General features: G+C 37.5%; 1 protein-coding gene across 2 annotated transcripts in view; it reads left to right on the top strand.

Moving 5' to 3' along the window:
- shb.L (Src homology 2 domain containing adaptor protein B L homeolog) overlaps positions 1-16410 on the top strand; it is a 119537-nt gene that overhangs the window by 48420 nt on the left and 54707 nt on the right. For both annotated transcript variants that reach the window (XM_018257012.2, XM_018257020.2), the window contains exon 2: positions 985-1105. In XM_018257012.2, coding sequence (XP_018112501.1) covers positions 985-1105 — 121 coding nt within the window. The remainder of the gene's footprint in view (positions 1-984; positions 1106-16410) is intronic.

Raw genomic sequence — 16410 nt, 5'->3', positions numbered from 1 at the left:
CTCTGGTGCTTTGCAGCCCAGGTGCAGACTATGGGCACAAAAATGCATACATTTGTGCTTTCACACAAGTATCCACTCCATGTTGCTCCACACATGCTAATGCCGGGCCTTTCATTGCAGCTATGGGGGTGTGCGAGTTAGGATGGGTCCACTTCCTCTGCCTCTATAAAAAAACACCTGTGCAGGATGGTGGATAATCCGCTATGTGTGTTCTTGCCCTAAGAGGGTCTGCTATCCACCCAACCCTGTTCCCCCCACATAGCTACTTCAGGGGAAGGTGCCATAACTAGTGCTTTAAGCAACAAAGGGTACCACTAAATATTACTTTTATTTTAGGTTTTTAATGCTCTTTAGAGGCAGCTTGGAGCAAGTAGTTTTCCAAAGAAAAGCTTGATTGATGTGTAAGCATTTTAATATGACAGCAATAGTACAAATGGTGACAAGTGCCGGAAAAAAAATATTGACTGTACACAAATATTTACATTAGTAAAGATTAAGTGGAACATGTTAAGAAACACCAGAGGGAGGAGGTCCCTGCCCTGTAGAACTTACAATGTAAACTGCATGTTGTCTAGAAATAGGCATTAGCTACTGATGTAGAAGTGCTATTCTGCATGCATTAGTGGAAGATGGCAAGTCTCAAAGGATGTGATTAAATACTGTACAAAATAAGAAAAATTCGATATCTGCCTTAGTACGCTGTAGTAAAGAGGAGGTTTAAATTAGTGTGGACATCAACCATATCTATATATTTGAAGGATGTATACCTGTTATTTAAAGGGTCATTCCGATCAGTTATGAATTTTGACATTCACATAACTTGTTTGTGTATATGTATATATATATATATTTTTTATAAATGAAGCACAACGGTATTTCTAAGAATTTTGCCCCTGCATCTGTGCTTGTCATCATTTAGTATTGTTCAAAGAAGAAATATTGATAAATTGTATAATAAAAGTACTCCAACCTTTCCTATTTCAGGTTATTATAGCTGATGACTATTCCGATCCATTTGATGCCAAAAATGAGAAGAAAAACAAGGGAATCAAAATGGAGAGCAATGGTTACATGGAACCTTATGAAGCCCAAAGATTAATGACAGGTGAGAAGCTTTGCTGCTTTACAGTACCTATTTTTATAGATACTTCAAATAGAAATTATCCAGCAATGCAGTGATTCTGCAGTCAGAAAATCATTTTATTTTTACAATAGTTCCCCTTTAAAGGACCAGTAACATCAAAAAAATTTTTAAAAAAAATCGTTAGTACACATCAAAAAAAAAACACCACCACAAATTATAATTTAAAATCACAAAGCCTTTATTAAGAAATAACTTACAGAAACTGCACTTGTACAGAAACGGCGAAAGGGCGACCATCCATGCTGCTGGGCTCGATTTCTCCTCCTTGGCTACTCTGCTGACAGCGTGTGAAGGAGCAAGATGGATGCCTCATGTCTGCGATGCGATGAAGTGACTGCTCGAGCCCCCTCCTCCTCCTGCACTATAGATGAGAAGCGCCCACCTGGACACTGGAGGAAGCGGTGGTAGTGGAGGCGGTGGAGGGAGCTGTAAATCAATGTTGGCAGCGGCAGCCGCTACTCATCATCAGTCAATGGCCAGGCCCCTCCTCCTCCACCGCTCCCTGCCCTGGTCGCTCCTGCTCCGTTCCCTGCCAAGAGGTGTGCTAGTGCTGCAAGTATAGCACGTACTGAGTTGTGGGAAGCTTCCCCCCTCCCCATAGCATTTGTTTGAAACTGTCCGGCGCAGTGTATGCGGCAATGAGATGAGGCGACGCAGTTTATACTGTGCCACAAAGCTGCCAGTGTATAGCGCTAGTGCTTCCGCTCTTCTTCTTCCGCTCTTCCGCTCAAACTTGCAGAGTTTCCTGCTTGGGCAGCAGCTGAAAATACACTAGCGCTATACACTGGCAGCTTTGTGGCACAGTATAAACTGCGTCGCCTCGTCTCATTGCCGCATACACTGTGCTGGACAGTTTCAAACAAATGCTGTGGGGAGGGGGGAAGCTTCCCACAACTCAGTACGTGCTATACTTGCAGCACTAGCACACCTCTTGGCAGGGAACGGAGCAGGAGCGACCAGGGCAGGGAGAGGTGGAGGAGGAGGGGCCTGGCCAGTGACTGATGATGAGTAGCGGCTGCCGCTGCCAACATTGAATTACAGCTCCCTCCGCCACCTCCACTACCACCGCTTCCTCCAGTGTCCAGGTGGGCGCTTCTCATCTATAGTGCAGGAGGAGGAGGGGGCTCGAGCAGTCATTTCATCGCATCGCAGACATGAGGCATCCATCTTGCTCCTTCACACGCTGTCAGCAGAGTAGCCAGGGAGGAGAAATCGAGCCCAGCAGCATGGATGGTCGCCCTTTCGCCGTTTCTGTACAAGTGCAGTTTCTGTAAGTTATTTCTTAATAAAGGCTTTGTGATTTTAAATTATAATTTGTGGTGGTGTTTTTTTTTTGATGTGTACTAACGATTTTTTAAAAAAATTTTTTTGATGTTACTGGTCCTTTAAAGTAGAAATAGCTCATTTGCTATACTTGCTATAGTATCTAAATAGCTTGGTCACCAAACTATTTTACTTACCTGGCACAAACTACATATAAACACAAAATAAATTATGATTTATATGGTGTGACTGTATTATATTTAGATATATAAGGAAATGAGAATAAAAAGAATACTGATTGCTATAATGTTTTAACCATTGTTGGGCCTTAGTTGAAAGTTTTATGATACTGAGTTTTCTGCAACTGTCTAGTGTAATTGAGTATTGACATGTTTACTGGTGGTGCCTTTGAAATTACAGAGGCAAATAGTACACTACAGTAAACAGTGCAGTACAGTTCTAAACAGTAACATATCAGCTCTTCTTTCTCACATTTCTCCCTGCCATGCATACAGTCATTCTGGCTACAACATGTTGCTTTTCTCTTTATTTATAAGACAACATGCTTTTCTCTTTATTTATAAGACAACAGCTTGTGCTCTGTCCTTTGGCTGGTTATAACACACAAATCATTTGACTTTAGAAAACTGCATAAGGAGAAGCCTGTTCATTTTTGGCAAGTAGATGCAAATGTTGGTGACTTGGAAAACTTTGTGTTAAGGACTAGAACTGGCCATAATTTGTGAGTGCCATTTGTGCCTGCAGAACTTGCCCTTTGTACTTCATTCTTTTGTGTATTCAGTTGGCATGGCACCTGCAGGACTGCCCAATAATGAAATATTTCCACTGTTTCAGCATAAATACAGTATTGCACAATTCACATGTGATAAAGCTAATCTTCCGGCAAGTGTAGAATTTTGTCTGATTTATTCTCACATAGCTTTTAATCGGAGCCCAAATAGCCCTGTAGTAATGCGACCGAAATAGATAAAAGTGCAAGACTTCTTGAAAATCTGTTTTTAAATGTATTGTTTTAGCTCAAGTAAAATAACACCAAATATCACATTTACAGTAAGAGAGTTCTGAGCAGTTTAGGATGTAACTTTGCCTTACCCAAGCATTTTGCTACTGAGCCAAGAATGAGAGGAACACTTACATAGAGATGTACTTCTTGTCTCTGTGTTTAAAGCTGGGAAACCAAACTTACAGTCCTTTAATATAGCAAATGCCACTGTGCTAACCACAAAGCTCACTATACAAATTGAAGTGCATCTAGGTCAGGGGTGCCCAAAAGGTAGATCGGGATCTACCAGTAGACCTTTAGCTGGTGATCAGTAGATCTCAAGACACTGTCTGTCAACAAACAGCTTGTCTATATCACCCTCCAGTTTCATGCTTTTCATTCAGATATTTCTTATGTTAAGGTTACATAAGAAATATAGGTTTGCTAAATGTAGCAATATAAATTCTCTCATAAATCAATATAAAGTTAAGTAATATTTTTCATGGAACAGAATGCAAACAATGCTTTTATGGATGTAGAATATAATGGGACAACATCACTAAAAGTAGACCTCACATTAGTAAAGTATGGGTACTGAGTACTGGAAACCCCTTAGCTGGTCATTTGCAGTGGAATCTTAGATTGCATAGCTCTGTTTTTCTTAAATGGTTAAGAGATGGTAAGGTTGGATAAATACAATCGTTTCTGAAGTAACTATTAAAATACTGTGTTTATTTTATTTAAAAAATAGTTACATTTTATCATTACTTTTGTAACATATGTAATATACATACTTTCCTACAATGTTGCATGTACAGTCATTTTAACTTTCTTTGAGAAAATATGGACATCTGTATAGCCTGAGTGATCTCAGCAAGTGGTTCATGCCTTGTTTTCAAAATGCATAAAGCACATATTAAAGAAAATTTAGAGGGTTATTTACTAAAATCCATATTTATCTCATAATATTAATAAAAAAGCTTGATCAAACTCCCATGCCTGATTTTAGCTTAGTTATGAATAAAAAAAAACTAAATTTCATCAGATGTGAAAAAAATTGATAACATAGTTTTTTTTAGCACAGACCACGATACCTTCAAATTGGGATAGGTACCTCTCCCATTGACTTATACAGGACCTCAACAGGTCTGAGATGGTGAATTTTTGGATTCTGGCTTTTTGCAGCTTCGTGGTATAATAAATCTTAAAAAAAGTTTGACAAATTTGAGTTTTTGCCAAAAAAAAAGCTCAATCATTCAATCAATTTTTTTAATTCCACTCATTTAAAGAAGCACTATATTTCTTATTTGCAAATGCAACTTAAAGATTTGCATCCCACCACATATTAGACACAACAAAGGGAGGGGGTAATGTAATTAATAATATTCTACCTGTTTATGTGAAAAAAATACTTTTTTTTAGTGTGCCTTATTTATGTGGGCTAACATTGTTGCTGTAGTTGTTGCTGTAATTAAATCACAGTGTACAGTATATCAATAAGGGCACAGTTGCTGGAGTATTAAAAGCCAAGTAAATCCCAGAATAAAAATATTCAATCTTATTAGGGCATTTGCTGCTCTGTTGATTTCCATGATCAATATCCTTATTCCTCCTAATTTACAGCACCCATCCTTTGTTTTCTGGATTCCAATTTAAAGATTTCTGTTGCCAAGGTACCACATACAGAACATTGGTTGAACATAATTCATACCTGTTTCACCACTGGAGATACTGTTCCATTTGTAGAGCTGTAGTGGAGCTGCCACTGTTTCTCTGCAGTTGTCATTTAAGGCAACCAAAAGCTTTCAACATTCATCAGAGTAGTGGAGTGACATTTTAAGGGTACTTTAGTTTGCCCACCCTCTGCTTTACATATTCTAAACACACAGACAATGGCTAATTATTTGTGATGCAGAAAAGATTGTGAATGGTGTCACTGGTAAACTGTTGCGTGATGGAACTGTTTAATGTTCTCCTAATAAATATGTTCTAAAAAGGAGAATGAAGTGTGTTTCACATTGGTAGCTACCCCTTAATATAAACATATTTTCAGAATTCTAAACCCCAAAAGTAGTGTTTTGGTGTTACAAAGGGCCCTCCTACTCAAGGAATAAAATGTTTCCTTTAAGCGGTCATGCTGTTGAGCTCCACATTCCATTGTGCGTTGTATAACTGTTCCCTGAATCAGCAATACTTGTCACTGAACTCACCCCCAAGGGAATAGAGCACGGATTTGTTCCATGCCTGTAATGTTTGTGATAAACATCTTCCTCTTGTTCACATGTGAGATATTTCTTTTGGATGTGCAGTATGGGACCTGGGTAAGGGTATTTATAAAAATTGAATTATATAGAAAAACTTGTGGAATTTCCAGTGTGTTGCTTCGCTGCTGGCAAAAGCAATGTGGGCCGCCCTGTTGAAGTATGAGGCATAAGCCTCCGTTAGTATTCCCTTCAAGTTCCTGACACATACCAGCAGCAGAGTATACCTTGCTGTCACACAAGATACATTCCTCAAGCAACATTTCTTAGAGCAAATATTGGGCTCTTTGCTTTGTGCAAAACTGTGTGAGTTGCGATTATTTAGCAAACAATGGCTTGACAACCCAGTACTTCTGAACTACATGGAAATACATCATGCCAATAATGTTCCTATGTTTTCTAATCAGCTCTGCTCCCCTTTAACACTGTTGCAACAATTTTATCAGAGGTTACATATTTCCTTCCCCTTATTTTTGTTTTCTAAATATATGTAAAATGTCACTATTGATTTTCTCAACAAGAAAAGTCTGATAAATCAATGGACCCAGGCAAAAAACATGAACGAATATTAACTTGGCCATGATTTATTCTCACAATGAATGTCTATAGGAGGTTTGTGCTTCACAAGACCTAGCTTAAAAAGCAGATCTTAAGGTGCATAGACAGCTTTTAGATCTGCTCCTGAATTGTGAATTCCATTGTCTAGCAAGAAGGTGTATGGCTATAAAGCATCAATAAATCTTGGGAGATCAATATTCTCTTGTAATTGTGCTGCTAACAAGGTAAATTTGGCTACCAGGCAATTATTGCCCCTTTTGGACTGGTCATTTTTCTGAGCATAATAACAACAGCATTTCTAGATTACTTAGATATCCAGAAATACTCCTCATTGTCCTGGTTTTATTTTTATGTTTTAAGGCACAGAGATGCAATGTAGGTGTACCCTGGTGAACTATGTCTTGTTTAAATCTGGATCCCAATATTAATATTTTCCTTTTTGCTCACTTTTGATTGTCATGTAATGCATAGTGCTTGCCTCTAATTATCTAATATATTTGTGCTTTGCCAGCAAAACAGGAAGTAGGTTACGGTATCAACCAGCGAGGCAATTATCTGATTTAAGCACAGGGAGGTAGGTACACCAGTCATTACATATACATGTAGGGTGTGGCTTCTGTGTAACAGATTGTAAGGCATATCAATTATAATACATTAAAGGCCAACGCCTCCATAATCCCTTCTGTTTACAAGGACCTATCCTGGAAGCTTGCCAGACAGCATTTTCTGGTGCTTAAGAGTTCAAGAAAAGAATTAATCAGTCTAAAGGCAGGTCATGATGAGCAGGATATGACCCATGGAGCAAAAGAGATAATAATATATGATCCAACAGCCATGAGTATCCTGTGAATTATATATATATATTTTTTACATTGTTTATAGTGATGTCATCATTCAGAGTTGCTGCTTAGTTATATAATTTGTCACATTACTCCCTTATAATCTGTTTATATTTTATTATTGGTATTCCTTATATAAATCACCAATTTAGATGTTTCCTAGAATGTTTTCAATTTTAGTTTGTGGATGCAAGGAGAATAAATGGATGGTCATCCCTTAGGGGGAGGTTGATATGGATTAAAGGCTTAGTCACCCTTACTGCTTGGCTTGTGGTGTGTCGCTATTTGAATATATGTAGTGGACACATTCCCTGTGAGAGGAAACGATTACTTTTCCTTTGATTTTTTTTAATCCCTAAATCCCTGGAAGTTAATTTTAAAATGTGAAAATGCTTATAAAAGGAATTAACAGAACAAATGTCACCAGGCAGGGTTTATATGATTTTTTTAAGATTACATGAAGGTTTTCCTGCACAGTTTGCGGTTTTAATTAGAATATTTATTAGTTCTTTACAGTTTAAAACTTGCCAAGTTTAGTAATAAAGTATATATTAGAGTAATAGCTGGTGCTTTTGTGGACTACCTGCCTAGGGATTTGGTACATCTGGCGAAGTTTCAGGGCCAATTCATTGGCTAAAGGGGAAAATTGACATTGACATCTGTCTAAGGACATCTGCCAATTCAGAGCCACCTTTGTAGCTCAATAAGAGCTTCAAGCAGCTGTTATCAGTGACAAAACAGAATCACTAGACAACAAGTGGCAAACAGGCTTCTGTGAGACAGCAAAGTTTTATTTGCTGGCTCTTTAAGCACCCACACTGTTCTAGGCAGAATGAGATTGTGCCTCTGTGTGCCCAACTCACTTTTAAACTGATGTTTAAGCTGCAAATAGTGTTGTGTGCTCTTTCTAGAAGTTTTTTGCTGGAGTCCATCTTAGATTTTTATCAGCATGCATTGCCTTCATTCATATATATATATATATATATATATATATATATATATATATATATATATATATATATATATATATATATATATATACCAATATTTCACAGACCAGCACTCCCTTTGATATAAGACAAACAATCTTTTATTGCATCTTTCTCCAACGTTTCGGTCCCTTTTGCTGGTCTGTGAAATATTGGTGTATGCAAGATTTACCATGCACCCCTGCCCTTATCAAGATTGATCTTGGAGTGCGGATACTCGTTTGGAAGAGATATATATATATATATATATATATTTTTTTTTTTTATTTAAATCACGTCAGACATTTTTTAGCCTGCACATCACTTTTTGCAGATTGCCTCGCCTGTTATAGCACAACTGAAAATTGTATTTGATGCAGCTGACCTTTCAAACCTCAGTGGATTTTTGCTTTGGCTATTGATTTTTTATATGCCGAAATGAATAGTTACTATCCGGCATACTCTATCTACACACGGTGTATAAACGAAATCTTTACCCTGACCTTTATCAGAACTGTTATCTTACTTTAGATGACAAAGATTCCTTTGTTTCTTGATGCAATGACGGTGTGTTTGCTTTCACTGACTGTGTGTGCGGTTACATGAAATAACACACCTGTAAGGCAGACATAGATGAATGAGGATTATTGTGGAGAAAGCAGACTGCTTAATTATGCTTTCATACTGAAAAAGCATAATTGTAAGTGCTGAAACTTTCAAATGCTAAATGTAGACGTAGCAGATTACAGAATGACTGTATTATTAGTAGAGAAACGACACAATAGTGTTTCTACATATCTTTATACCACCAAAGCCCAGTAACATTATTGAGCAAAAATGAATACCAAATGTAAACAAAAATCCTTATACTTCAGTGGGATCATTCCCCCTTCTAAAACAAGCACCATGGGGGTGATTTGTGCTGGTCACTATAAAGCCAAAGTCAATAGCCTCATCCCTACAACAGCCACCTTCTTTTCTTTTAGGCTGCACCTTGTATTTAAAAATCCTGTATACTTTGTTTCAATCTGAAATTCATTCCCATAGATGCTTTGTCACCCAGCCAGTGTGTTTTTTGACAGTTGCATGAACATGGAGAATAATGCACTACACTTACCAGATGCTTATGATCTGCTTAATATTTATTGTTCTAGCAATTGTATTATAACCACAATTTGTCATTATATAGAGAGTGAGAAAAGACATCTGATATCTGGCCATAAGTTAATTTGATTTTATTCTACAGTTTCAGTAAATTTAAAGGAGCCTAAATGTGGGTCATTTTCCCTGGCAATCAGGGGCAGTTCAAAACTCAGGATAATTGTATGTAGGTTTAATAAATAGGATTATCACAGTGTATCACTGGAGTGAAACGTTTTCTGAAATATATTGTGCAAGGAATGTGCACTAACGTTCACATTTTATAAGTTTGAATAAATCTTGTTGAAATAAAAAGATAGCACATCAAATGAGTACATATAGTCATGTACATGAAACTTAGCATCGGTGTCTTGACAAAAACAAAATATTATTTATTATTTCTACAACAAAGCTGGACTGACCGCATAAACTGCATGGAATTGGTGTGCACTGTTTTGTAATGACTACACACTCATACTTGTTCATACATTTTTACATTGGTGTTTGGCCCATATATTATTTTAAAGGGAAGATGTAATGTTTTTACAGATTGGTTTGAGTTTGATTTATCTTTCTATACATATGCTCCACAAAACATTAAGTACTGTATTTGCTCAGGTTATACTGCACAGGAAGAAGAAGTCTTTATCTTTATATAGTGGCAGATGCTTTAATGTTCTTATCAGAGCAACATGTTGTATCGCCTCTATAAAATCCAGTGTAAAACTCACTTTTCAATAGTCATATTATTATGAATAGCTATGGGAAACATACTTAACCATTTTAGTGTCTGTAGATTTCCTACTGCTAGGATCAACTCGCAATCCCACACTGAGGAAGATGGAACCCAGAAACATGGCACATAAAGGACTGAGGCACACATAGAGGTGGCGCTGCAGCCCTCTTTTATAAAATGGCTGCTTGGTACCACTTTGTGTGCCCACAGTTTTAGCTTATCAAGCTTTACAATGTGGTTATTTCTCAACCTCTCTTGGCCCTTGTTTACTGAGCAGAAAAGAAATCCTTGTTTAAATCAGAGCTGTGTTTTGCTTACCAGACAGATGTTGCTGTTGATCAGCCATAGCTGTTCTGAAGTGTCTGAAGGCTGAGGTTAATCCCACTTGGAATAATTTCTTACAGTGATATTATTTGTTTGACCAAAAACTTTTGCATTTAATATAGTAAACCATGTTGTGACTGCAGATTGTTTTGACAGCCTAAATATTTATTCACTTGTGAAACTCTCTGCTTTATTTGGTCAGAAAAACCATTTAAAGGTAGACTATAAGCTTTTAGGTACAGATACCCACAAATTATAGGTTCTAACGCCATTAAATCCTGCTTCATATTGTGTTTTCTTGTATATTAGAATAAGAGTAACCTTGTAGCTGTCAGCTTTGGAGAAGGCCACCAGCAGCAAGCATTGCTAGGCAACATATGTCCCGGAAATATACACTGGTGGTACAATGGTACTTCCAGATCAGCATCATAGATTGTACAATCTTTGTCACTTGAATGGGTTAAAGTGATGCAATGATGCAACATATATTCCTTCCAGACGATGGGACATATATTCCATGTTTTTTGGTGCAATCAGAAGCTTGTGTTTCTGTCTGCTCGTCATGAATTACATAGGATTTATCTGCCTTTTCAACATATTTGTATATTAATGTAATAAAAGATTCAGAAGTTGCACTCTGTCTTGTAACCCACATCTACACAGGTCAGGTGTTTTCTTTCCATTATACGACCTATAAATGCTACCGGCTGATGGGTTGCTCTGGGTTAAAGGACCTTTTACAAACCTTGCTCCTTTTATTGCATAGATTATAAAGTCCTTTGCTGGAATATTCTTGCTAAACAGTTATTGAAAGGATGCTTTCATGTAAAGGAATTGAGGGTACCCTTGGGCTATTTCACCACATAACTTTGGCTACTACAGTGATTATGCTGGTGTACATTTATGGAATTACTTAGGCTCAGATCCAGGTAGTTTTTTTTCCTATTATGGAGAATGTGCCATTAACAGCCCCATTCTGCTATTCAGGCCCATCATGCCTCAACATTAGAAAGCTGGGCATTTCAGACTGAAGGAGCAGACTGCATGCTTACCCAGTAATATCCCTATAAATGTCTTGGGGAAATAAAGCAAAAATTAAATACATAAGATCACATCCAGTTCTTAATATTTCAATTAGAAAAATCTGAATTATTTACAGTATTTACGATTATGGTACAGTGTTCTTTAAAGGTTAGACATACATTTGAAACTGTAAACTATCCTTGTTAATATTATACTCTGATTCAGGGAAAATAAAAGAATATAAACATTACTATTACTATAAATAAAAAGTTGTATTATTTCTTTACCTGTGCAGAAGGAAAAGTAATAAATACAAAGAGCAAATTATTGTGGGTAGCTCTGCTGGGGAGCAAATGGTAAAACAGTAGAGGCAAAACATCAAGCATGCTTGGCAACATAAATCCCATCACTTGCTTTACAGCCAATTTAAGAATTATTGCATTGTTTACAATATAATACACAACAGGTAACTGTGCCACTTTGGCCTGTGTTTCTTTTTTTAATTTAACCTCCCCATGCCCCTGGCAGAGACAAGCAGGAGTGAAGTTTAGAACAGCATTGCTTTGTTTGTGGTTTTTGTGTGGCCTCTGCAAATTGACAGCTGCTTCTCCCTCATTTACCAGCACGTTGTCCTTAAGATATTGTTGCTTCTGTCACCAGGCATCAAGTCATTCTTTCAGGCCTATTGCGGATCCCTGCTGTACTTATAAAATATGAACGCTAATGAGTGCTTTGTCTTGGCTGTGTTTTGCCTGTTTGAAAGTGGATGTGCACCATGCTGGCGCTCTTCCAGTAATATGAGTTTGTTCCACAGTTTGCCTCATGAATATATGAACGGGCGTAAAAATATTTGTAATAGACTGCAGATCCTGGTCATGTAACACAATGGAGGTTGCAAAGTTTTCTTTATCACTTGTAGCATTCCTTCAACATTTTAGAATATTGCATTCCCCATATACTGAATTAAAGCATTGCCAGGTTACTGTAATTATTTTTTTCTTATATGTGAATATCGTTCTTTCAGCATTCCTGTTTCTTTAAATAATTCATTTACAACTAGCAGCTATTTTTTGGTAGGACTACAGTACCAGTATCCTTTGGCTTTCAGCGGGATACTTGGTTTGATTACCAAGTAACCCTAGGATTGCACTTTTGCATCCCTAAGAAATATTATTACACACACACCCATGTCCAGATCTGGACTGGGATATAAAATAGGCCCTGGTATTTCAATTACATAGAGGCCCAAACAGTCCTCAGCATCCCCATAAAAAGTGGCCAGTCTTTGGCATTCTCCAGAATCCACAGATTGCAGTCCGGGCCTGCCTCGTGTGACCCTCGTAGCCAGGTTTGGATTTATACATCTGTAAATACTGTTCCTCTGACATAACTCAATAGATTTCAGATTTAGCAAAAACATAGAATCCAAAGAGTTATAAAATGAATGCACAAGTTGAGTATTCTGGAAATCATAACACACCATATATTATTTTCGAAACTTTCTGGACCATTTACAACAAAGGAACATTATCAGAGTGTACCCTTTTTTGTGCTTCAGGCAACAAGACAAATGATTTCATTGCTCTAAGCTGGTTCCAGTTTTATCTTAAATTTTAGCTGATCTTTTCCCATTCTAGTCTCTACAAAATCTTAGGCAGATGGTTCAATTTCCAGAACTGGAATCCCTGCCTTGAATGCTCACAACATAATTTACACATACAGTCTCATTTCTGGCTACTGTCAAGTCCATCTGTGTGGAGGGCGTCCTGTGTGAACTGCATTTTTTTGTCCTTGGGCAGAGACACCGGGAACCAATAAAAGTCTAATGAGCTGCATGCTTCAGTCAGTAAATGCTCTCAGCAAAACATGGCCTTGATGGCCAGAACAGCAGCAAACACTTTAGCCTAGGACTCATCTGTCTGCTATCATTGTTCAAGAATAAATACATTCAAAAATCCCACAGCTTTTATGATGTCCAGATGTCAAAATATGCTAAGCCAAGTACAGCCCTCAGGTACAATGTTGGAATAAAAGAATATAAAAAGCCAGTGGGAACATTACTATAAAAAGGAAGAAACTGAGCCAATGGCTTTGTACACCCTATGAGCTTATTTGTTTCTGTCATCTGATATTATTCTCATTTGCCAAGCCAGGAATAAAGGAAAGTCGCAAACTTGTTGCTCTATGTAACTGTTTGTCAGTGATCAACTGCCTAGAACTGACACTGTTCTTGTTTTAGCTTAATTTTAATATCTGTACCCAAGCCTCTAGGCTCTTCAGTTGGTTTTCCACAGACTAAATGTGGCCCTCCAGGGGCCGGGGTATGAATTGCCCACAGAATACACAAAATCTCTACAAACCTTTTTGTATGACATAATAGTTTTAAAATAATGTGACCCCAAACTGGCAAAATAACAGATAATGGCAAAATCACTAAAAAGCTTTGAAGGTACGGGTATAGGATTCATTATCTGGAAACCTATTATACAAATTAACAATTATTAACAAAACAGTACCTTTTACTTGATCCAAACTAAGATATAATTAATCATTATTGGAAGCAAAACTACTTTATTGGGTTTCATTAATGTTTAAATGATTTTCTTGTAGTCTTAAGGTATGACGATCCAACCTACAGAAAGATCCATTATCCATTATTTGGCCAAATAATGTATAAGCTCACGTGCCACGTCTAGGCCCCTCATTGTAGGTGAGTCCTACACTATCCATTAGCGTGCCGCCGGGATGGCACTCAGAGCGCTTCATTTTCCAAGTCGCCTGAAGTTGCCTCAAGAGGAAACCGGGCGACTTCGGAAAACCAAACTATCCGATTGCCATCCCGCCAACGATTTACATTCTAGCTGGCTGGAAGGCAAGGGAAAGCAGTTATTGGAGATTAGTCGCCCCAAAGAAGAGGAGATTTGTCGCCTGGTAACTAATCTCCCCGAATCTGACCGTGTGTCTCTGACCTAAGGGTCTGGCCAGTTGCACTTCAGGCGACTTCGGAAAACGAAGCGCCTTGTGTGCCTTCCTCCAGACTATTTTCATTTTAGCCATCGGAAGGCAGGGGGAAGGCAGTTTGGGGAGATTGTAGCCCCGAAGAAGAGGAGAATTGCCACTGGGGCAACTAATCTCCTCTAATCTGCTCGGGTGGCCAGACCCTAAATACCTGGAGTGCCAAGTCATGAAAGTACATGTCAGTAGCTGGGTGGGGCATTACCTTTTTCTTTATCTTCTGTATATAGTGAAAGCTCTTCGCCCTAATTCATAGGTCTCACTATACCCTCATTTTGTGTATGTAGATAAGACAACACAGAATCTTTCTCTGTGAAAACCTGCATGTCCATAGTTTATCTTAGCCACTTGTCAAATTACCCTGACAGTTTAAATCCTGATAAAATCCTGTGATACGCTAAAAACGAATAAAGAGATTTGAAACCTCGGGTGCTCAATCAAGGCTTGAAGTGTTATATCTTTGCTGTGTATATGTTCATATACTTTAAGCTATTTTAGATAAGCTCTGGGCTCCAGAATGTCTGGATTTACTATTCTTGTGGATTCTGACTAAAGACCTGTATATTTTACCCTTTGGTGCCATCTGCTACATCCAGTCTTTTATGTGGCACCAAAGGCAGTTGATGCCAGTTTAGCTGATGTTTGATTTCAGAATTTCACTCTTTGAAAATAAATGCACCTAATCCATAGATTATGTGTGTGGATGTATGATTTAAAATATTTATGTTTTATGCAATTATTTATTGCTTGTACAGGTATGGGACCTGTTATTGAATGCTCGGGACCTGGGGTTTTCCGGATAACAGGTCTTTCTGTAATTTGAATCTTCATACCTTAAGTCTCTTAGAAAATCATTTAAACATTAAACAAACCTAATAGGCTGATGTTTAATAAGATTAATTATATCCTAGTTTGAGTCAAGTACAGTTTTATTATTAGAGTAAATATTTTTTTTTTAAATATTTTTAAAAATTTGGATAAAATGGAGTCTATGGGAGACAGCCTTTCCGTAATTCGGAACTTTGTGGATAGCTGGTTTCTGAATAACAGATCCCATACCTGTATATTAAGTTTACCTTCTATTCTGAAAGTAAGCAGGACCCTGTTTACTAAAAATATTTCTATTTTTCTCTTGTTTATAAATTTTTATATATGCTCGGGATCTGGGGTTTTCCGGATAAAGGATCTTTCCATAATTTGGATCTTCATGCATTAAGTCTACTAAAAATATCATGTAAACATTAAATACATCTTATAGGCTGGTTTTGCGTCCAATACGAATTAATTATATCTTGGTTTGGATCAAGTACAAGATACTGTTTTGTTAAAAGGAAAATATTTTTTTAAAATTTGGATTATTTGGACATCTATGGGAGATGGCCTTCCCGTAATTCAGAGCTTTCTGGATAACGGATTTCTAGATAACAGATCCAATACCTGTAATATTATTTAATTCTCTGGCAATAGAGCTGTATAAATCGTAATTTTGTGATGTTACTGTGTTTGTATTACATTTATGAGAGCATTAATATTTTATAGGGAATAAATTACCCCTGCGTATATAATTTTTAATGTGTTGCCCTCCAGCTGCTGTTTACACTAAAACTCCCAGAAATCAGCTTGATGTCATTGCTGCGTGTAAAAAATAATAATCAAACTTAAATACACAATCAATTCTAAATAGCTCTGTCCCTATGTAATAGAACTTCACGGTGGTTATTTTTTTTTTAATAGCAAGGTTTAGCAATTAATAGAATGGTAACAATTTCAATAGACTGGCTGCCTTAAAAATGAAAAATAAACTGCCTTTGAAGATGCAATGAGGAATGAACCATGGGAAGCAACAACACACTTATGCCAAAGCTAATGGAAAAACTTGTATAGTGCTTTGTAATTGTTCTGTTAAATAAGGCCTCGGCTGTTAACAATTCTCAAATTACCCCTTAGGGTAGGACTCCACGAGCGTTTTTGACGCGCTGCGACAAAACGCATGCAACAAAAATAAGGTAAATAATAGAATTGTTGCATGGCGTCGCAGCGTTGATCCGATGCGACACGACTGATGGATGCAGACGCTGCACGCTGCGTCTGCATCCGACAGTCGTGTTGCGTTGCTTGTGGAGTCCTACCCTTAGT

The sequence above is a fragment of the Xenopus laevis genome, chromosome 1L, assembly GCF_017654675.1.
Source record: "Xenopus laevis strain J_2021 chromosome 1L, Xenopus_laevis_v10.1, whole genome shotgun sequence".
NCBI lineage: Eukaryota > Metazoa > Chordata > Amphibia > Anura > Pipidae > Xenopus > Xenopus laevis.
The sequence above is the reverse complement of the archived record's forward strand: the minus strand, read 5'-3'. Positions and strand labels throughout refer to the sequence as shown.